Genomic DNA, 24,451 nt, shown 5'->3' with positions numbered 1-24,451 from the left:
CGTATTGGAGGATAGTCCCTCTGTGCTTCCGGATGCATTCTTCTGGGCCACGGATGCACAGGTGAGGTCCATTCGTTGGCTGGGTGGCCCGGTACGGATAGCAATGTCTACTTTGTGGAGATCATTTTTTGAAAGAGGCATCGCTCCAGAATGTCTGAAGTTATTACGAGGTGGCGCACGTGCAGACTGTTAACAAATGGGCATACAACCTTCTGTTGGGCCTCGCGTTCCGCATGGATCAGGAGGTACTGGGACTAAAGGGTTATCTGCATGGGTTATATGGGGGCGGTTGCTGCAGAGCGTGCCCTCGGCCACTGCTATATCCGTTTGGCAGAAACTGGCAAGGGAGGTGGGATGGGAGTGGCATTTGACATTGTACACCCCGTTGAGGGTCGGCACGCAAACTCCGTCCGTTCCAGATTTATCAAGGTATAAGAGATAGGACTTTATCAGTCTTTCTGCCCTGCAGGACATCTGGGACACCTTTGAGATGGCTCTGTTTCCACAACTGCAAGCGGAATACGATATGGCCTCCCTCTCAAATATTTGCAGTTGAGGAAAACACATTACAGGCTAGGATCCCTAGAGAGAAAGAAACAAAGGAAGAACCTCGCTGGAGTTAGGGCTCCTGGATGGTCATTTGACCACCAAGCCTATCTCCCTCATGTATGCCACAGTACTGAGAAACATGCAGGGGGACCTCACACATTTGTGGGACTGCTGACAGGCCGACATGGGGGAGTTGGAGGATGAGAACAGGAGGGATGCCTTACAGTTCCTATCGGGGGTGGCCAATTGAGCCAACTTTCGTCTGATAGAACTGAAAATCCTACACAGGACATATTACACCCAGGTCCTGTTACATAAAATAGGTAGTGTTGTGGACGATTGTTGTCTTCAGCGGTGTGGTCAGCAGGGCAACTTTTTACATATGTGATGGGACTGTCCAGTGCGTTGTCCCTTCTTGGAGGGGGTAACTCCATCCTTGGTGGAGGCCTTAGGAGTACCCTCACCACCAACTGTATCAAAAGTGTTGTTGGTGTTCTGGATAGACTCTGGAGGTCACACCTACGCTAGGCTTTTGGTCAATTTGGGAAATATCATGGTTAAGAGGGTCATTGCAAGCCATTAGGGCAGCCCGCACTTCCCGGAGTTGGAGGAGTGGCAGGAAGTAATGGAACTGTGGAGAGTCAAGAAAAGAATGATATATTAGAGTTGTGAGTGTTTGCACAAATATGAGAAGATCTGGGTACTCTGATAAGGAATGGAGCTTGGTGTGAATCCTAGGGACAGACAGACCAGGGTGGATTGAGGCATAGGCGGGACAGGGACACTGGGTGGAGGGGTTGGTCCAGGGTCGTGTCAATTATCCACTGGTAAGGAGGGATGCGGGGAAGCAGTGGATACCCAGACTTTGGTTGTTCCATAACGGCTGCTGAGTTTGTTTTGTATGGACATTTTTGAGTTCCATATAGTGTTTTAACCTTTCAAAATTAATAAAATGTATTGTAAAAAAAAACATATTTCTGATTTGCTGTTCAGTCTTCATATATCACTGCTTTATACTTACTTGTGACACTTGTTTGTGCTTCTCAGGTATGTTTTCAAGGTGATCCCCACGCACACAGATAATGTTATTTGCTGTGGAGCAATTAAAGATTAAAAAATATATAAATATCTAGGGATAGCAATTCATTAGCAGGGTCTAGAACTGACAACAGGAACATTCTCTCTGCATGTTACTACTGATTCTAAAAACAAACCTTCTTTAAAGTCCGATATACATTAAAAAGATTTTAATATGTTTTTGGCACCACATTAGTGCTTTTTACTGTGTTTAATTTTGCACTACTGATTTTGCTTCTATTCTTTACCTCAGCAACCATACTTTCTCTTTCATAAGATGAAGCAAGATACTAAGGGTATAATCCGTTTATGACATGGCTGATGGTGTGACCATATGTTATAATAAATAAAATACCCTTTGCCTTATGTTAAAAGGTTGTTGGAAGTCGCTTTTGTGTTCCATGACCTCGTAAAAGAACTCAGCCTTATGCCTCTTTCCTCTATATGGTCACAAAACTTCTTGATGATCTGAATAAAGTTTAACTTTAAAACCTGTGCTTTTGCACTTATTTATAATCGCTTAGTACTTGTGGTCTGGAGCACATTATATTTTTCAATCAAGTGTTATTCTTCTTAACAATTTGCAGGCTATTCAGCAATCTTATAATTAACTATCCCACCTAGATTTTTGGGGAATAGCCTCTCTTATCAGACCTGTTTACATGTGCTTTCATCTTAAATATGTATATTCGGGGCACAATAACACACAATAAATGACTAACATCTATTAATCATGCCACATTTTAAAGAGAGTGGAGGCAGGTGCGTACTATGAATAGTTTCTGTTTTCCTAAGTATAAATGAGCCTAGAGACTGTACATGGTCCATGGCTTTAATTCAATGTGAAAATTTAGACTTCAAAAATAAAGGCTATACAATATTCAAAATCGTACACTGTATAAACGCTAGAACAGCTACCATCATAACTTTTCACTTTAGCCACAGCTGTACCATACCTAGGGGAGCTTGGGCTTAGGAGAATGTTGAAACTATTTTTCTCTGTTATTCTTATGATCTTTATTACTGCATTTGATGCTCATGTAGTCTATACATCCATATACATCTACATAAACCAGATGATGCATATTTTGACAGTTGATTTAACTGATGTCATATCTCATCCCAGGAACAAGCAGGTGTGATTTTTTTATACCTCTATTATACACTTCAGAAATGTATTTTGGTTAAAATGAATTCCATTAAAATTATCATGCTCCAATCATATTTTATGAAAGTAGGTTTGTACCATTCATTCTGAAGATTCTTAAACAATTTGGAAACACTACCTCTGATTCTACAATAGAACTGAATTAATCAGTGGCCACAGCCGCTTTATATAAATATATTCACCACCTTTCCTGATCTAGAATGGTATCTGTGAGTAATGCTAAGAGCTCAACTGTTTGACTTCGATCCTGTAAAAGATTCACTCATATTCAACTTTCCCATTAAAGTCCATTTTCCTCAGGTCCTGCCTGAGGCATGGATGAGCTTAGTACCTGCCCTAGGCAAGGGGGTGGGTTGCCCTGAACTAAAGGCACAGCAGTCTTCCTTTCTGACAACAGACACCAAATAGATCTACTTTTGTTAGGTCTCTCCTGTACAGTCCATGTGCTGTCTCTTCAAGACCTTTTGTTTTCTAACAGAGGGCTTAGAGGTGGTCTTTCCATTGGTAGGCTTCAATGTCACTCTTGTTTGCTTGGTTCTTATTGGTCACCTGTTATAGGCTTCAGTCCTCTTCATGTGTTTGTTCCTCCCTTGGAGCATGGATGCAATGCTTGTATCCTTCCACTGCTCATCTTTTTAGGCATAATTTTTTTCTTTGCATCTAAACACTCTACCAAAGTGTGCGTTTTTCATCTGGATCCCTTATGTACTTCTGCCTCCTCTGTATCTCTCCTTCTCTCATCCGTGTTGCTTGCCCCACCCAGCCACATGCCAGCTCTCATTTATCTGTGTTGTCTGTCCCCTTCTGCCCTCCCTTGTCCGTGCTGCTAGTCCCCACCCGCACTCCCTCCCTCCTTTGTATGTGTAGTCGCTTGCCCTCACCTCCCTCCCTCCTTCTACTGGTGGTCCATATTGTTACTTGGCCTCTCCTCCTCCACCTCCTTCTGGTGCTGTCCATATTACTGCTTGCCCCCCACACGCCCTCCCTCCTATGTTTTTGTCTGAACTGCTTGCCTACACCCCCATCCATCTTCTGTTGCCAATCAGCTTGAGCCCCTCTCCCACCCTCTGTTGTCTGTGTGCTTGCTCCCGGCCCTTTGCTTCAACCCAGTTATCCTTGTTGCCCCCAGACTCAAATTCCATGTTGCCTTTTGACTCCCTCCCTCCGTGTTGCCTCTCTCTTCCCTCCCTGCCTGTTGCCTTCTAACTCTCATTCAGCAATAAACAAAAAACCTCTATGACTGGCAATGTCATAGCGCTTTTTTCCCCACATCCTCGTTATCTATATTGCATGCTTTCCCTCCCTCTGTGTTGCCTCCCGTCCCATTAGCAATAAAAAAAAAATATTCTGCAGTCAGTGCCAAGTTATACCGCATTTGTTCTTATACATTTAGCCACACTGCCATAGCTGCAGTACAACATGACTGAAAGACATTGGCAAAGCCAATAGTTCTCTCATAGGCGAGACCTACTGGTTTTGCCAATACTTGTTTCCCTTTGAGTTCCAGACGAACAGCAATCATTGTATCATCATTGCTCCTTTTCCCACCTCACACTAATTCCTTACATGCTTGTACTCGGGTTCCAAAGGTGAGGGCAGGTGCAATACTTTGGCTGATCTCCTCAGGCCACTATATATTTTTATTTTATTATGTTTCTTTCAAATTAATTGTCATTTTAAGGCAATGCCTGTTTCGTAAATGCTGGACTGTGAACAATCTACATATCAAAGACAAAATCTCTACATCCCTCAATTGGCTGGTCAATTTCAAGAAAAGCAAAAGATGGAATGAAGTCTGCTAATAAAGAAAATTATTGAACAGGGAATTTTCGGGCAGTGCGTGGTAGTCCTTGCAACTCTCCTGTGATGGTTATCAAAAAACACAAGTGGTGAATGGAGAATAGTTCAGGAATTGTGAAAACAAAATAGTGATCCCATGTTGTCTAGTAGTACCGAATTCAGCAGTAATCTTATTCCAGATTCCATCTAATGCAGAATGGTAAACAGTCATTGACTTATGCGAAGCATTCTTCTCCATTTCCCTACATGAAGACAGCCAGTATCTATTTGCCTTTCAGTTTCAAAATAAAGTTCTCATTTGGTGTCAAATCCCACATGGGTATACTGAAAATCCTTCAATATTTTTAGCCAAATCCTAAAGCAAGATTCAGAAAAACTACGGTTGCCCTGTAACTTAGTCTTGGTGCAATATGGATAAGATTTGCTAGTTGCATCAAAAATGAAAGAAGATTGTAAACTTGGCACAATTGCCCTGTTGAATATGGTCACAAGGGCTCTCCTACAAAAATGCAATAGTATGATAAGGAGGTGGTTTGCCTTGGTCATCACATTGAAAAAGAAACAAGGAAAGTCTCTAAAGAATGCTTTTCCGCAAATCTGAAAATAAATCCTCCTACTACCCAGATGGAGTTGAGGATGTTCCTAGGAATTTTCTAAACCTTTCCCTGATTGCAAAGCCTTTAGTAAGAATGACCCATAGTGATAGTGAAGATGCAGTACCAATTGATAAAGAATGTTTAGAGGCCTTCTGAGTGTTGAGATAAAATCTGTGTATAATTCAGAGTTTTTCTTTTACTGTCATGATAGAGGCGGATAGGCACTTGCAATTTTAACATAAAAACATGGATGAATCATGAGGCCCGTGGACTCTTTATCAGCTGTGTTGGATCCAGTAGCTGTAAGTCTTCCTGGCTGTTTGAAAAGTATTGCAGGTCTTCGCATTGCAACTGAACAAAGTGAGGGGATTGTGAGTGGTGCATACACTAGGCCCTTATACATCTGTCAAAACCATGGTTACCGCTGGAGTCCCACATGTCTCCTCCCTAAGTCCGGTTCTAATTAACATCTAAGTGGCACCTTCAATTTCCCTGATAACATCTTTCGGAATTCATACCATTTCTTATGCTGACGATACCAGGCTGATCTTATCCCTTTACAAATCATCTCTGGGATCAGAAAAGAATTTTAAAAACTGCTTAACCGCCATCATTAAATGGATGCAAGTCAACTGCCTAAAATGTAATACAGACAAAACTGAGATCATGCTAATGGGCAAATCTAATGATTTTATCCCCTCTCTTTGGTGGGCAGATTTCTTCCCCAGCCCCACCCCTCCGCCATGTTGGAGGTTGCTAGAAACCTGGGAATCAAGTTTGATTCTTGGCTGTCGCTCTGGCCTGATGCCCTTGCGGTTGCAGGAACCTGTTTTAACTTAAAAGATTCCCTAAATAAATTTTGTGACCGTCTGCCCCGACAGCTAGGAAAACAGTAGCATGTGCATTAATCACCTCTAGACTGGATTAATTCAACAGTCTGTACGCTAGATCTTCTAAACAAACTCTACATAAACTTCAAGTAGTAGAGTTGCAAGGACAGTTCTCAAATGACTGATAATAACTTTCGCCTCTGCTGCCTTAAAGGCATTGCATTGGACGCCGATAAACAAAACAGTACTATATAAAAAAAATTGTGTTCACCGTTAGAGCATACAAAGAGATCAGACCAAAATTTCTTTCTGGCAGGTTTGCACACTATTCTACAAGCAGTACCTTCAGATTTCCACAGGCCAAATTACTCAAACCCTTCAAGTTTAGACTAAAAACGAGAGGGGTCAAATCATTCACGGCCCTAGGGACCAAGGCTTGGAACTCTCTTCCCAGTTCACTGACTCAGAATCAGCATTTAGAAAATGTCCTAAAACCGGGGTCTTTGGGATATCTGATCCCCCTGCTACTTATACCTTCTGTCAGATGTCCTTTACTTGTCAAAATTGGGAACGTTACAGGAACTCACCCGTCACCTGTCTTCCGTTTTAGCCCCAGGATGCTCCTATGGGAGTGACAGTTGCGCTTTATAAGTGACAAATTCAAATACACTGATTGTGTTTGTTTCACACTCTGTTGAGATTTTGATGACTCATACACAATCTCAGCACATGGCAGCCGATTGACTAGATATGAGCAAGTCATACTGGCAGCTGAAAACATCTCCATCAGAAGGTGTCATTTCTTAAATCGAGCAACACTGCTTCCTGTTAAAAAACAAAAGCTGTGTAGACAAAACCAGGAGTGATGATGATGAATTAGAACGTGACTCCATCAGTTTTACAAAATTATGCAACAAATGATGACCAGATGTTTAAAGAATTCCACCTAATATGGCTGCTCTGACGTTGTTTTTGATGGTTTCTGTTTAAGAGATTATTATAGAGCATTAAAGGCTGCTTATACAGTATGTTGCATTTCTGAAGTTCTTGAAGCATTACACCTGCCAGAAGTAACTTCAGCTCAAGTGGCAGAGTTGGTTGCAGACAAAAGCTTATTGTCTGTCAGAAAGTTTAAATGTGACAATCTAAACAGACAGACAATATTCAAATGCACTGCCAATAAGGCTGGAAAAAAATACAGTCACTCTTAGAAATCAATACACTGACCACGTGGCCAAATACTGTGCACTTGAGAATGAAAAAGTGATTTAAGGAGCAAGATGTGATCAAACAAAAGGAAATCCTACAGTAGACACAGAAGATGCGAGTTGTTTCTTATTAAGTTCAGTTCTGACTTCTTCAGGTGAGTTGACATAATTCCAGGAGGATGCTCCAGTGAAAAGAAAATGGGAAATATTAAGGTTATAAGAAAAATTACAATGACCTATACATTACTCCTGAATATAAATATGTATTGCCTGATGTGATATTACATCTCTTGGCCAGATATATTTACATAATCAATCACAAACAGGAAGATATTCATCTGTGCATACATTTACTAAGTATTAGGCATACAAAAATTTAGAAATGATGCAGAAGATTGGTGATGGTCATTGTTTAAACTGTCAAATAAATAATCAAGGCAGAGGAACTAGAGTTCTTATGAGTCACACTGGCAAATCAGAGAGCCCGTTTAAAGGACTTCAGGCAGATATTGATAAAAAGCCAGTTTATAATGGCATTAAATACATTCTTGTGATTGTCTGCCTGCTCTCTGAGTGAAGGCCTAATCCACCAGGAGATCTGAGAGTAGGATAATTGGTAAACTCTTTTTAAGGGAATTAATTCAGAAATTTAGCATATCAACCTCTACTGAGACAGATCGTGGCTCCTATTTTAAAAATGAGATTTTACAAATGATTTGTAAAGCTCTCAAAATTGACCAGAGGTTCCACTGTAGTTATGCTACTCAATTTTCTGGAGTAGTTGAGAGGGTAAATGGACCAACCAAAAAACAAACTGGCCAAAGTATGTGCTTCCAGTGGTTTGAAGTGGCGAGGTTGTCTTCCATATTCCTGGCAAACCGACTAGTCTCTCACCTGATGAACCAAGATATATCTGTCTGATGAGCCTTAAGAGAGTGAAACTGGTCCCAGGTTGCTTGTTTTCTGGTTCAAGGAGAATCTGGCCAGGCAGTTCGGGTTAGATTGTTCAAATTGGAGCTGAGTCAAGACAATGTACATTTGGCTGGGCCCTGATGTGGCACTGTTTGCAAAATAATGATGGACTGGGATGCGGCCCGACTGATTGCCAGTGGTCAAATGCTGTTTGCATGTGTTAGCATATTAAAGGCACACCTGTTGGACTTGCTGATGTGTGTTTTCATACTGGCTCTGAGGATGTCTCAGCCCCCATTGTGTGAAAAGGGAGGCCCACCAATGTCTTATGTACTAGTAGCCCCTATGCCTCACCCCTGAAGTTCAGGTCTAGTGGTGCTCCCGATTGAAGATGTAAGGGCAATGCCAAGGGTGGTGGGAGTGGATGGCATGAACACCAGGAAGTTTATTTTTGAATATGTGGGACGGGAATGGAAATGTGAATGTAAGTTTAGAACAGGTGGGATGCCAGTTTTTTTTTTAGGTGGATGGAGGTGGGTTAAGAAGACCAAGGATTGATACTGTGGGTTGCAAGACACCAGGTATAAATATTGTAATGCATGCATGTGACTAATACCCTGCCACTTCATGTGACTTGGCTTGTCAAAACCATAACTCAGTCCTACGGTGACCCAATCGCAGTCAGGTAATGCCGTCACTTTGTGGTGCATTCAATGCTCACTCTCCATGAATGACAGGTCAGACCTTGACCAATAACAGCTCCTGCTTCATGTTATTAGGTTAGAAAGGGAGCTGGTACCAAGCACTGCCAGTACAACTCCACCACCATGTAATTTTGTTGGTACTCACTCTCCACATGCACCGGGAGAGACATGTACTGTATAAGTTTATTTCAGCGGGAGGCAGCAGTTTTAGGAAGAAGTCGGATCCGGCCTTGACTGTGTCAGGAAAATAAGATCACACAGCAGAATTAGATGTGACAGTTCTGGTATGAAAAAACATAGCCTGCATATAACTGCGATGAGGAGGGAAGGACAACTAAACAAAGTCGGAGGAGTGAAGATGGTCCGCAGTTCAGCATCTGCAATCCGAAAACAATGATTAAATCAGAGGAAGAACTAAAAACACCAGAGCCCATTCAGGAAGGTTGCTATAGGAAAAGCCAAATAAAAAGCAGTCCACACAAGCAGTGTGCAGAGGTATGATCAGCTGCTGCGAGTGATAGAGATGACCACACTTTCTTGTCCTCAAGGTCTCCTGCTAAATTATGCAGACCAGGCCGAAATGAGTAGGACTTTCCTAAGGCACGCCTGTAGCAGGACACTTGGAAACAAACAAAACCGGAGTCTCAAAATAAGTTGGTGCGTTTATTTCATCGTAAAAAAGGGACCCACGTACGTAGCTGCCTCTCCGTCCACAGTCTGGAATCACGGCTAACTCAGACTCGAGCCCACCGCACTCCAGAACCCAGAGGGACAGCCAATGAAACAAAAGTTCTATTGAAGCCACGTGCATGAGTGAAAACATACAAGAAGAAATTACATACAAGAATATATTACAACATCTCCCTTCCTTATAATAAATTAGAGAAAAAAAAACAAAAACATTAAGACAGAATAAAATCTCGAAATTTAACAGTTAAGTTAATTTGTCTTGAACTTCTAGTTGTAACGCATTTTGAATTAGCATCATCAATGTTTTTGTCACCATCATTACCATCCGGATCTGAACCATTAGCACTGGACTGATGATAAGGAACATAACCTTGAACCTCAGAATCATTCATGTGACCAGAATTTACATTATAAGATTTCAAAGACCGCTCACATGCAATTTCTTGCAAATCTGTTGATAACATTGAATCCTCCTCTTCCTTTAAATGAGACATGTTCCTGAAAATCTTGAGTTGCTCAGAATTAATAAGAATTACACAACTTCTGCTCCACAAACCTCGTCCATCTAATAATACAGAAGCTCTGGTAACTTTGAGAACTTTAGATGGAAAATAATATCTAGATTCTCCTTTCTTTACTCTAAAAGTTTTTTTTAGTAAAACCCAATTATTGACCTTTAATTCAACTATTTTAGTAGTGAACTTGTGATCAAAATTACATTTCTGCTTAAGTTGTTTATCAAAAACAGTACTTGTCATGGTGTTATTAAACCCCAACTGAGATTTTTTGTCAATATCACTTAAAACATGAAACATCCACCTTGGCACGAGTTTGGTTCTGGGATCCCTTCCCCTCAGCAACTTGAATGGAGAACAACCTGTAGTTGAATGGGGAGTAGATAGGTATGCCCAAATTTTCTTTTGCAGAAATTCTGCAACATCAACTTTTGATGCTAAAGCTGTTTGAATTCCTTCCTTAAGAATCCGATTGACCCTTTCTATTAATCCATTCACTGAAGGATTGTGAAGTGCCACTCTGAGATGTTTGATGCCATGTAAAGTAAAAAAATCTGAAAAATTGTTAGACAAAAAATGTGAACCATTGTCCGTAACAATTGTGTTGACAGGCCCCTCTGACCTAAACAATTTGCTTAAAAAACTGATAACCACATCCGACTCAGTTTCAGAAGTGGAAGAATAATAAACCCATTTTGAAAAATAATCCACCACCACCACTAAATATCTCATGTGCCTTGGTAACAAATGAAATGGCCCGAGAAGTCTAAAGCAACTTTATCCCACGGTTTCTCTGGCAAAGGAACAGGTTATAAAGGCTTAGGGACAGTCCTCCAATGTTTATCTGAAACAATACATTCGGGGAACCTGTTGATAAAAGAAGTAACTTGCTTATCTTAACTTGGCCACCATTAAGACATTTTAATTTTTCCGGAGGTAGCGGAAATACCCAAATGACCCTCGTGAGCTAGTTTAATTATCTTGTCCCTAATATTGGTAGGAGGAACAATGAGATCACCCCTCAGACAAATACCGTTTTCAACTGTGAGCTCATTAGACACATGATAAAAAGCTCTAAGTTCCCCTGACAGACTTCTCTCCGCTGGCCATTTGGTCTTCAAAAATCCTACTACCTTAGACAAAATAGAGTCAGAGGACATAGCAGACACCCATTCTTGCTTCGAAACATGATTGTTAGACACAGCCAAAAAGTCCAACAGGGCTACCACACATTCTTTTTCTGCATCAATTTCCACTGAGGCCTCATGGGGTAAAGGCAAACGAGACAAACAATCTGCACGAAAGTTCATGCCTCCTTGCACATATTTCAGTACCACGTTGTATTCTTGCAACTTGGATAGAATACGAACTAATCGTGCCAATGCTTTACCCAGACCATTACCATTCAACAAATGAACTAAAGGTTTATGATCTGTGAACACCTCACACCTATTGCTCCAAATATAGGTTCTAAATTTCTGAACTGCCCACACACAAGCTAGGACCTCTCTTTCGATGGTGCTGTAATGTTTCTACGCCTCCGATAACATCCTAGACGCAAAAGCAACAGTATTTTCACCACCATTCACCCACTGGCCAAACACAGCTCTAATTCCAATTAAACTGGCATCTACCATGACAAACGGATTACCCTCAGGATCAAAAGGTTGTAATGCAGGAGCATTGATAACTAAATCCTTAACTCTATCGAATGTAGAATTTAAATCATTTGTCCATTCAAATTTAGTTCCTTTTTAAAGCAATGATCTAAGAGGTTGCACTTCCATGGCATACCCCGGAACAAATCTAGCGTAATATTCACAAAGCCCTAGGAAGGATTTTAACGCATCTTTGTCAGAGGGTGGACATGCCTTTCTAACCGCATCCACATTGCTAAATTTAGGTCTGATTCCCTCACCAGAAATGACATGACCAAGCTATTCTACCTCATTGACAAACAATTTACACTTCCCAGGCTTTACTGTCATACCCTTTTCCCTAAGGATACTTAAAACCTTTTTTAACATTTCTAGATGTTCTTTCTCTGACACTGTGTGTATCAAAATGTCGTCTTGGAAAGCCAAGACCTGAGGCAAGTCAGCAAATAGATCGTCCATCAACTTTTGAAAAACGCTTGCTGCTGAAGCCAGACCAAAAGGCAAGCGTAAATATTTGAATACTCCAAACGGAGTTACAAAAGTGGTTATTTCTTGAGAAACTTCACTCAACGGAATTTGGTGGTACGCAGAGTGAAGGTCTATGGTTGAAAATACTTTGGATGTACTCAGACTCAATCATTTCTTGAATACGTGGAAGAGGATGACTATCTATGACAATGTTTTGGTTAACCGATCTCAAGTCAACACATAGTCTCAACTCGCCATTTTGTTTCTTAGTAATTACAATGGGTGACACCCATTCTGAGGCATCTGCAGGAGCGATTATCCCTTAAGATTGAAGTTTATGTAATAAGGATTTCAAATCTGCTCTTACACTCAGGGGTATGGGTCTCACCTTATGCACAACGGGAGTTGCACCTTTCTTGAGTTTAATACTATGCTCATAACCCAGAACTTTCCCAATTTGGTCTTTGAAAACTTCTGGAAACAAATCAATAATGCTTTGCGTAGTGTCTTTATATATGCATACATTGGCTACCGAGTCTGATAGTAATAAATCAGGTAAATCCCCTAAAATCACAGGAACATCATGGCCAGGACGCAATATTATTCCCAAACGTGCTAAATCCTTCCAGCCCACAATGTTACGCCCTTTGACAGTAACATAAATTTCCGTTACAATGGATCTACCCAGACATTGTAGATCTGACACAAAATAACCCAAAAGGTTAATGTCTTGGTCCCCAAAAGCTTTGGGAGCAACATCAGGATATTGTAAGTCGATTGAACCTCTCCACAAGTTAAAAAACGTGTGATCTGCCAAGATCGTAATGGGGGCTCTTGAATCGGCCAAAACAGGAATGGTTTGAGAACCACCCACCCTGACCAACCGTAAAGTCAATGGTTAATAACATATTAGAAAATTGATTAGAAGACTGAGAAATTTCTTCATCAACATCAACACTGTTGATCTTAACCTTACTATAAGAGCCTCTATTTAAGGGTTGTGACTGGCACACAGCTTGAAAATGCCCCACTTTCTGACAATTATTACATTTTTTGCCATGTGCCGGACAGGAAGTGTCATTACCAATATGAAATTTTGAGCCACAACGGAAACACAGTTTTGAATACTTAACCCCTTTAGTCTTTGCCTGTTTGGTCAGTTTATTATGAATGGCACAAACATCCTCTTTGTCACTAATAAGGTGAACAGTGCTGTTCTGACTAGCTAAAACTTTGGAAGTATTTATGGACCTTTCAATCCCTTTGGCCAAAACCAACACTTCATCCAAGGTTGGATTACAACATGACAGAAGTCTTTCTTGAATTTTTTTGTGAAAACAATGAAACACAAACTGATCCCTAATATAAATATCAATATTTGCACCAAATTCACGTTTAGCTGCTAAGACTCTCAGATTAGTGATATACTCCTCAATTGATTCATCACTCATTTGTTTGCGCATGGCAAAATTAAACCTTTCTAGTAGTACATCAGAGTCCCCAGAATAATGCTTTGCCATACGTTCTTTCGCTTCAATATAGCAGTTCTATAATGCGTCGCCTCCAGCAGGAGCTGAAATAGCGGGTAGATTATCAAATATTCTTTGAGCTGAAATTCCTAGATGGTTAAATAATAAAGCCTTCTTTCTGTTAGGAGAAAAATCCACAGCATCAATGGCTGCCATATAGTTTTAAAAAATGTGGATCCATTCAACCCATTTAATGTCAGGTTTACCTGCTTTCTGTAGAAATACCGGTGGTTGTACAATATTTTGATTGGATGCCATTATAAATTTGAAAAATTAAACAAATGTATATATATATATATATATGTGTTTTTTTCCTTTACGTTATTTTTTTATTTTTATTAGAACACAGTAGCCAAGGCAAAGCCTGAAGAACCACGTAGGGGGTGCGTGCACCAACACGAAGAATCCATTTTCAAGAAGACGCTAGCAGCTCCAGCTTAAAAAAGCTACGTCGTTAAAGAAGCACGAGAAATCCGTTACCAATGGCAACCACAAAACATTCCAGCATAGCGCGGTGAGACGCGAGTAAACGGTCACCAAGGTAACTTTAAAAGCGTCTCCGCATGACGCGTGTAGAGCGAGAGGATTGCATCACCACAGCAACCATGGCCTTCACAGCAACGCAAAGCGCAAGGCCTGTCCAATTAAAGAAAATAATGTGCCCCTCCTACTCACACCTTCCAGCGTAGCCAATAGCTTTGCAAGTCTCTTCTTCAAGATTTCCCTTTTCACAAAAGATGAAAAGACACCGGAACACCGGACACCAAAAGGCAGCAACTTCCTGATGGGTCCCGTTTTTTGGCAAACCCCACTCCTGGTACCAAATATGTAACAGGAAACTTAGAAACAAACAAAACCGGAGTCTCAAAATAAGTTGGTGCGTTTATTTCATCGTAAAAAGGGACCCACACACGTAGCTGCCTCTCTGTCCACAGTCTGGAATCACGGCTAACTCAGACTCGAGCCCATCGCACTTCAGAACCCAGAGGGACAACCAATGAAACAAAAGTTCCATTGAAGCCACGTGAGTGAAAACATACAAGAAGATATGACATACGAGAACATATTACAACGCCCAAGAGGTTAAGGATACCAGCCCTCTCATTAGGTCTGCCTTTAGATAAAAAAAATATATATATGTATATCATATACTTTCTTATAGGGTATGTCAGTCAGGTTTTTTCATCTATTAGTCAGTCAATGTACCATTTACAATTTTATTCCACCCACCACAATATATGGCACAAGGTCAGCACCTTTCAGAAATTAGCGTACCTCTTGGTGAGTGACACCATTCTGCTTTTGCACAATATGCATTTACACACAAAAAAGTAGTCCCTCTATACAGCTGTAAAATAACCACACACAAACACTGGCACAGACAAAGGTTGGTAGCCAATTACAGAACTAATTGACATTGCCAATGCTAGTTTATTGTTATTATTAGGAAGAACACACAAACTGCTTCCTGATAGTATTAGTACTGGAAAAGAAGTGCAAACAAACACCACCAAACAACATCCTATTATTGAAACAATACATACAAGAAAGAGTAAGAATAATATGTTCGGTGTCTTTTTTGCACCAAGCAATTACAATACAGCATGCCTCAAGGGGGCTAAGCGAGGAGAAGCCATGTTGTGGTCCTTCATCTGTGCTGCTGATCTCAGCATGGGTAGAAGACTGGGGCACCATAACAAACCTGCAGATGGAAACTGTGGCTAGAGGTGATGGTTGCTTATCCATGAAGTTTGCAAGACAGTTTAGACCAATTGATCTTCAATCTCGACTAGCTGATGTCACATAGAAACACTCAGTGAAAAACATCGCCATTACTCACAGTTACCCATCTATAATTTTAAGTATCAATGAGGACTTAAGGATCCCAGGCAAGCCCATATAGCTATAAGATATCCCAAAACCACCATAAATGAATTGCTCTTCTCATAATCCTTTACCTTCACTTACATCTGTCTCTTAGATAGTATCCTACAGTTTTCGGATCCCCATCTGGGCCTCTGTTCACAGAAAAGGTAGATTTGTTCCGGTAACCATACAATACAGGCTGTTGTAATCAAAACAAGGAAAATAAATATGTTGCACGTGAATAACACAAATATAAAACAGGCCTCATTGATCAAACTAATGATCTCCATTTGTGGCAAGTATGGAGTGGAAATCTGCATGGGGTGTTTCATTCTTTTCAATGAATTACTGACCATTACACTGCTCTGGTTATGCCCATGCCCTCCTATTAATACCTTGGTTTGTTCCCATCAACCTTTTACTTTCCACAAAGACTGATATGAAGAAGGAACACTCGTTTAACTGTACCAAGACAAGCTCTACTATACTTTCAGCATTGTATGCTCTCTCAACTTTCTGCAAATGTTTGACTATTTTACCTGTAAGGTTCTGCTAGAATTATATACCTCACTTTACACGCCTGCACTGCCTTTTACGTTTCCTAAAAGAATAGTTTTTTCGTCTTCTTCTCTTATATTTCAACACTCTTCCGACGTCTTAACCAACATCTAGGCTAGGAGTCAAATGTCACTTCAGTTCCCCAAAACTCCTTCACCTCTTTGCTCCCAAATCTATTAATTCACATGTTTTTACGTTTCTATTGTGCTCGAGGGTAAGCTTGAGCAAAAGACAATTTTCTTCTTCCCTGCTGTGTCCAGGTGTTCTTCTCATTTTCAGTGGTGCTGGAACACTTTTGAAAGTGAGACGCGGCGCATAGTACATATTTACCATTAAAACGGCCACTAAATTTGCATACACATGCAGCGTTACTGGTAAAAATGTATAGCACACAAACGATAGTGTGTGGAAATCAGGCTTCAGTGAATATTTATCATTTGCACATCATCAAGTAAAATGTCTTGATTTAATTTGATCCTATTAAAATCTGTGTTTCCATCACACTTGCGAATTATGAAAAAAATGTGCATTCCTAATTGCTGATATATTTTGAAAAAATCGTAAAGCTCAGATAGATAGGTTTTTTAAAATGCTGCTATGTGCTAGAAAACAACTAACACCCTATAACCTTTCTTTTCACTTCCTGTACCCCAGCAAGGTGACAGATACATCACTTTTACAAAACCTTCTCAAAACCTTCTCACATTGCAGTCAGAGAAATAAAAGTAAACACCAGTTTTCCAATAAGTACCATTTTGTCACAATACATAGCCTGACATTTGACCTTTGCCTTTGAATGTTCAGCAAATGTAACAAGATAAACATACAATTTAAAAAAACCTTTATTACTCATTCACCTTTGGAGCTCCAGGATAGTTTGTTTTGGGAGAGTGGTGCAGCACCCCCGCAACTCTACTTCCAGTGCCTATGCTCCTCTTGTGGCTTTGCTAACACCACTTCCACTGGCTCAGCAGTATATCTTGATATGAAAAACCAGCCACTCTCCAGATATCGTTTACCACTTAATTATGCCATCAGCAATCAATATTTCACAAGGTTTGTCCTTTCGTCAAAATTTCCCCACCAATCTTCGGATTACAAAATGTATCTTTTCCTGAATAGATTTTTGATGGCTCTAACCCCAGAACAGGCTTTCACCCTGTTTCAACCTTTACTGAAATGCACTTCCTATAGCAATTTGACCCATATGTATGAAGCATTTTTACAGTCACAACTCTTATTCAGAGTTTGTGACTGTAAAAATGCTTGCTCAAATTTACAAATCCAATCTAAGATAAACTTTTACCGACTCCTAAAATGGGATACCAACCTCTTACAGAATCGCTGTTTGGAAGGGACATATTGCAAATACCGATTTAGTATGTAATCTATCAATAGTTTGCAACTATAACATGGTTGCAAAATATTGAAAAAGTTACCACCTCCCACGTTGGTATGGTAATCCAATCACAAAGGGAGGTTATCTTCTTGGGATCCCTTCACCTTTAATTGTCAACCTAAAAAGTTTGTTGGGGAGTATGCCACAGTCAAGGGGACTACTGCAAACTCTCACACAAACGTTTACTAAAAAGTAAAACAAATTCTATAAAACACAGCCCCATTTCCTTTCAAGGAAAAGGGTCTTATTTAAAGAGAAAGTGTACTTTTATGGTGGTATGTTGACCTTATCAGACCATCATTCCTGTGATAGCTACCAATCGGAGTAAGTCGCAAGTTGTGAACTGCCTCATTAATATTCATGAGGTAAGTCAGATTATGACCCACTCTGATTCTGACTTTTACAAAATGATCTATTAGTACATACATTGGTTCATAAAGCTCTTTACTGGTCGTAAAAGTACTGGAAGCTAATTGCAAACATATTTTTGCGCCCACATCTTTGTACCTGTAACCCTTCATTTTTTTGTCTCCTCTTGACCACTCTGTATCTTGCTAAACTTTAATCAGTAACCATTTTTCTCCTCTTCAATTCTTCAGTGCTGATTTAGTATCTCATCTTGAACCCGCTGTCAACCGAGGACTTTGAACATATCCTTGTTGTAGCCTAACAACATACTTTCCACAAGTGCTTCTTTTCTTTACTTGAATATAGACTCAGAAAATGTTTCTCTTTTCCGTCCATGAAGCACTTTGCCTTTTGCATCTTCTTTATTTCCACACCGAACCTTCCCTTCTCTTATTTCCGCACATCTTGTTACTCATTAATAATTCTTCTGTTCTGTCCCTTACTGTGAATAGTCTAAAATATAAAGTAATTTGGATAACATACCATATGTATTTGTACAGCACTCGTTTACTTAGATGGGTATCTTGGCATTGAAATAACAGCTGTTTATTGTTACTCAACTCAATAGTACTAATTTTATTGACTTTGAAAGGATGAAAGAATGAGGGGTTCTGCCGAGATTCAAACCCGCGACCATAAGGATTAAGGCTCTAATTAAAAGACACAAGTAAAACAAATACTATTGCAAAGTGTGTATGAAATGCAGATAGCAATTTGATCTGGGACTGGATTTTCACATTACACAGTGAAATTGTATGCCAGGTCGGTCTACGGTTTAAGATCATAGTAGAATGTGAGCATAGTAGGTTTGTCTTTGTAAGGCTAGGATATGTTTACAGTATGAAGTAGGAAGTAAAGTTTGTGTTAGTTCTCCTATGACACAAATGACAGTTAGTAGTTTGTGACACTTACAGAAGGCACAACAGGTTGAAGAGGGCAGCAACTGTCTTCTCTTGTTGATGGACTAGTTATGTGTTCACCACTGACTTCTTTTAGACGTGATACCAATGTCTGCAAAATTTTCTTCTGACCATCAAATTTGACCTAAAAAACAGTTCAAAATGTTCTAGAATTACTTCAGCAAGAAATGAAACCTAATAATTCACAATGCATAGAAAGACAATATTAGCTGCTATAGAAGGATCTTTTAAGTTGTTTGAGAAGGGAAGATGAAGACACAGCTAGCAAAGATTAAATAATATGTTTTCTACCAGAAATTGAATGAAAAAACACTCAATAGGTCTACCAAAGGCCAGTATGGGAAGATGAAGTGGACACAAAACAATTTGTCATACCTTCAACTGATCTTCATATCCGACTGTCCACAGTGGCGTCACAGCATGTGACAATCTGAAAAACAAAACAAAGGGCATAGGGTGGTATGTGCAAAGATGCCTTCTTCCCTTCCTTCTATTCAATTCTATGTTGAGTGTTGGCATGAAAAGTTTCACAATAAGGTTTATAATCATGTTCAACGTTTGTGTATAAGTAAGTGGAATTCTAAACACTGTAAATGCAGTCAGCTTCTTCAATGAACTATCAGAGACTGTCTTATCTATTCCAAGTTATGCAACATTGAATAGGATGACTTTAAGCCATTTTAGGAGAGAGCAATAGCTGCTCATTACTCATGGAGTAACAGAGAAAGTTAGCAAAGACCTGGGAAAGATATACAAAGACACCTTTGTTGCATAATTAGTATGTAGTCTTGATGTATACTGAAAGCTCAGTTTACGCAGAGGGGGGGGTATTACTTCTTTTACAGCTTTTTCATACAGACAGCAATGTGCCTTGTAGCTTTGCTTTATAATAGGATTCCATGCAAATGTTTATAGGTGTAGAATGTATTTCAGCAATAACATAGGTTCATTTAGACTTGCTCAGTATCAGTCTGGCCAATGCACTGAGTGGAGAACAACATACTGACCTGAAAGGTTACCAAAAATGGTTACCAAAAACTAATCTGCATAACAAATGGCTGGATCCAGGCAGATGCAGTTGGTAGTTTATGCCCGTTATAACCATCTCTACATTATTGTCCATGTACAATTTTGGAGCCATATAGTGTGGCATCTCTACAAAGAAAGGCTGCAGCATTCTATAGCGGCGTCTACAAACTTCACTTGACTGATCCCCTGTTCTATACTTCACTGGAAAGGCGCTTAAGGAGATGATCTCCTGCAGAACAGGTACTTGTTACTATGTGTTTAGTCTGAGAAGTTAAAACAGCAACCCCACGTTATTGAATTTGAGAGAGTGGTAATGTTTAAGTAGGACCACCAGGACCACTTAAATAACACACCAGAAAGATCTTCAATACATCTCTGTATGTGCATGAAGTCAAGTATTATCATATGACTGCGTATTATGATCATATTGTTGAATGGTGCTATACATAATTCCTTCATCACATTACATCAAGAGTTGATCTTGTCAAGGTTCTTAGGCAAAAAATGTTTTGTGCACAAGATGCAGGATTGTCAAAGGACATGTAGGAAAAAACTGCTAGATTTGGAAAACATGGCAATCACTGTTACTTTCATTATGGAAGCTAGCCCACCTTATTAGTTTCAAACTCCACAACTAATTAATAAAGTCCCAACAAAAATAAATAATCACATTTGCTTTGATACAATGTAGTTTGAAGTCTAACAGAATTAAAATGTCATAATAGGGCGGCATTTCTCATTCCTCACATCTCCATTTTTTAACCATACTCTATTGTAAGTTATTGAGCACGGTAGGGTTCATATCATTTAAATGTGGACAACACAGTACACGTCCATTATACAAACCATTCGTCAGTACATGGATTCTAAATAGGCATTCCTATTATAAGTGAATGGTCTACAGGATCTAATATACTTTGTTCTATATGCGACTGTGCTTTCATAATTTATAAAGAATAAACAAATGAAAAACACTCCCCCCGATTCTGATCCCCCAAACTCCTCACATCATCATTATACACAATTTTAAAAGGTTAAATTGCCTATTGTGTAATTTAGTTTCATTTCAGTTGTATTAACACAAAGGTACATCAACTTACAACAGTCAGTAAAAACAACTGGTTGCTTATTTCAGCAACTCAGTTTAATACTTCAATTACACTTTACTTTCACATATATCAACGTTAATCTAAAATCTCATTGTTTCCAGGGTATATTCAACTACTTTGATTTCTCAATCAAGTTAGTCCAAAAATAGAAGAATCAAGGACTCCAATACAAACGTTATGCATATTTTGAATTCATTCAATTAATATGAAGCTATGATTCACAAAAACAAATGCTGCTCTGAGACAGGTAAGTAAGAGATTACAAAATACGTTTCATTATTAGTTTTACTTTAGCTTGTCTTGAATCTTTTATAGTCAGAACCTTCCCTTGTCATTAATTATCAGTGTCTGATGAAATAGAACACAAAATCTTTTCTATATATATGATAAAAATATACAGAGTATTGACAAGTTTAATAGCATTGTTGGGTTCAGGTATCCACAGCTATCAATAAATAGTTATGATGTGAGGGCAGAAGTACAAAGACCAGGGCAGCATAAAGAAAAGACTTCTGATAACATTAAAATACATCTCCAAAGAATAAGGCGGGACAATCGTTTTAGCTTTTTTTCCACTCTGAACAAAATGATAATCATCTTTGTATTCTGACCTTGTTGCAACCTTCTAAATTCTAGTCAAAAGTAAAATAAACCACCACACACAATACCAAATTCCCTCCAGGTTCCAGTTGTAAAAGCTTGGTTTCCTATATCAATAGTCAGGGGTGCTTGCCTACTTATGGAATCGAAGCAATGCTATTGCTCTGTAAGAAACTGACAAGGATGTGCAGCTGTGCACGCTTAACAGACGAACGGCCAAGCATTAGCAGTACTCTTTGTCAGTAGACATTCACAATGGAAGTCTCATCACTGATAAACTCTGTGAATGGTGTCACTGTTGTCCTCTTTTCCATGTGTACTCTGGGTATTCCAGTGGCATTGGTAGCTGGTAATATAGTATTAAGACAGCAAAAGTTGAAAATATGATGCCCATCATCACATTAGTGCCAGTTCTCAACTTCTCATTGACAGGTGGTGACAATCAGGAAGAAAAACAGAAAGTGAAATGGAGCAAAGAGAAAATTATGGTTGCTAGTCAATCTTATTTGAGTTTGCTGGCCTGGTATTTATTCTCACTCCTATGGAATATTTTTTAAATACAAGACTAAATATTCCAGCCATCCTAGGTTTTCTTTTGTGGAACATTATCAATATGATGAAGGTACTGTCGATGTTTAGTCTAGTTAGGAATAGTTTCACTTTTACATTTGGTTGCTCCTCTGGCACTCTTTTTCTGGCACCTATAACAGTTCCTTCCCTGGCAGCAATACATTTGCAAGTGAATTAAACAGTTGTTCGGACCTTGCAATGGATGTTAACATATTCACATTTATGGGAACTCTGCAAATTAATTAACAAGTGAAAAGGGGGTGTCCTGGCATAAAGTCCTGCTACTGATTAGTTTCAGTATTACTGTCTACTTTGATTTTGAACCTAAGTTCTGCTCTCAGATTTCACTGTGTATATCTTGAGCACACCTCAGGTACTGCATATTCTTTTTTAAGGCATGGTTACAATAAGCTAGTCATTGGATACCCACTAACGTAGTTTCTCTGTATCTCGTTTCAGATTTCCCACCCGATGTCACTGTTTGCTTCCTCCCAGTGGTGTTATCATTGATAAATGTCTGCACTAGAACCTTGGTGATAACACTCCAGAATTCACAGACCCTGTGCTGGAAAGGTTTGTTTTGCACTTCAAATGAATATTCCTGGTGCCTTCTGGTCTCATTAGTATCACATAAGGCAGTATGCAACAATATTGTCACTGTTATTTTGACCCATTGGTACATCTTCTGCGGCTACATTATCCTGATAATTTTAATATGTACTTTACTACATTATTAACCCTCATTACAATAAACACATTCCCTAGCCTACATTCTACCGCAAATCTTTTTATTTTTAGTGTTTTTTATTGTAGCATCTTTCTTTTTTGTGCCTTTTATTTATGTATTATATAAAAACTAACCCTAACTTCTAAATATATTTGATACTTATTTGAATTTAATCTTCTATATAAATAAATGTAAGCACTTTAATAAGTATTTATTATACTAACCGTAATCTACATTTTTCATTTTGCAAGGTTATAATTGTAATAACAGATCCCATACATTTCATTATGAGTATTCAATTGATAATTCATTTTAATAAGAGCTTACCCTTTACCTGTGTGTGTGTGTGTCTGTGTGTGTAGCATATCCAAGACGTCCTTCTTACCATAGGCTATAACATAACGTCATATGAACCTTGCACATAAGAAGGGAGGAAACCTCCCTGTCATCTATAAGTCCTCCTTGTGTTGCACACTAGGCAAGCAACGTGCAACACGCCTCCTGATCCACTCACTCTAAAAGAAAGGTAAACTACACCCTACAAAATGTGTTCTCATGGATGTAGAACATTTGGTGATAAAGAAAAGTTCCAGGGTTGGCATGACTGTGTAACAAAGCATTCAACTTTCAATTGAGTTTTAGTCTTTTTTTTTTTTTAACTTCATCTGTGCTGACTTCTGGTAGGAATATGAGACTAAATCAACTGTGCCATTGAGCTGGAGTATTGGAATGGCTCTCCTTGACTTCCTGAAATAGGTGACTCTACTGCAGAACTGCCATGTCCTAAAAAAAGGAGACTGGTGCATTCTTTTAATGAAACAATGATCAGGCACCAATGATGTTTTCTGCATGTTCTTGATTAACCAGAAATTATATGCATTCTTTAACATGTATTATGTTGACGTAAATGTAGGTTACACTTGCAGGCAAATTTTAGGATGAGACCTCAAACTTCTCATTCAACAGTCTTTTTAAAATGTGTGTGTTTTGAATACTTAAATGCACGGTCCTGTTTAATTCTTGTCACATTTAATTTGATATAAAAGTTTAAAATGTTATTCAGTAACCCCAATATTATCCACAAGTGTATAAAATAAATTTGGAGTAGCCTGAATCCCCACCCTCTAAGTATGAATTTATGTTCCAGCCTGTTTTTGTAGGTTTACATTTGGCACTTGTGAGTTCTAAGAGCATTATACTCAGGGATTTGAACATGGGGTATGGAAGTTCTACTTACCCTTTGTTCTAAAATCTGATAGATACTTCTAGCCACATATTCCTCACCTTCTGAATATTCCCCAGGCGTCAGTCTGGGTCCAGAAACATTTCAGCAGTACCTCTGTGCATCGTAAGGTGGGGCCTTGCGGCTATGCACTGTTCTGCTCTGGAAATGAATTGTGGGATCTACAAAGGTGCTACAGCTGCGCACTGACATCATCTCCTTTGTTTTAGCGGGACCAGGCGCAGAGCAGGAGCTCACTCTTGTCTCTGTAAGACACTAACCTCAATATATTACCTCAAAATGTCTAAGAGTGTTTAAGGGGTGTCACCAACTAAAACA

At 39.3% G+C, this 24,451-nt stretch overlaps 1 protein-coding gene across 1 annotated transcript in view; it reads right to left on the bottom strand.

Annotated features, from left to right (window-relative positions):
- The window catches only part of TRMT2B (tRNA methyltransferase 2 homolog B), a 194,352-nt gene that overhangs the window by 133,802 nt on the left and 36,099 nt on the right, over window positions 1-24,451 (bottom strand). The window contains exons 3-6 of the mRNA XM_069213328.1: window positions 19,231-19,285; window positions 18,848-18,979; window positions 15,673-15,769; window positions 1,571-1,641 (exon numbers count right to left, since the gene is read on the bottom strand). Coding sequence (XP_069069429.1) covers window positions 1,571-1,641; window positions 15,673-15,769; window positions 18,848-18,979; window positions 19,231-19,285 — 355 coding nt within the window. The remainder of the gene's footprint in view (window positions 1-1,570; window positions 1,642-15,672; window positions 15,770-18,847; window positions 18,980-19,230; window positions 19,286-24,451) is intronic.

The sequence above is a fragment of the Pleurodeles waltl genome, chromosome 2_1, assembly GCF_031143425.1.
Source record: "Pleurodeles waltl isolate 20211129_DDA chromosome 2_1, aPleWal1.hap1.20221129, whole genome shotgun sequence".
Lineage (NCBI taxonomy): Eukaryota > Metazoa > Chordata > Amphibia > Caudata > Salamandridae > Pleurodeles > Pleurodeles waltl.
The sequence above is the reverse complement of the archived record's forward strand: the minus strand, read 5'-3'. Positions and strand labels throughout refer to the sequence as shown.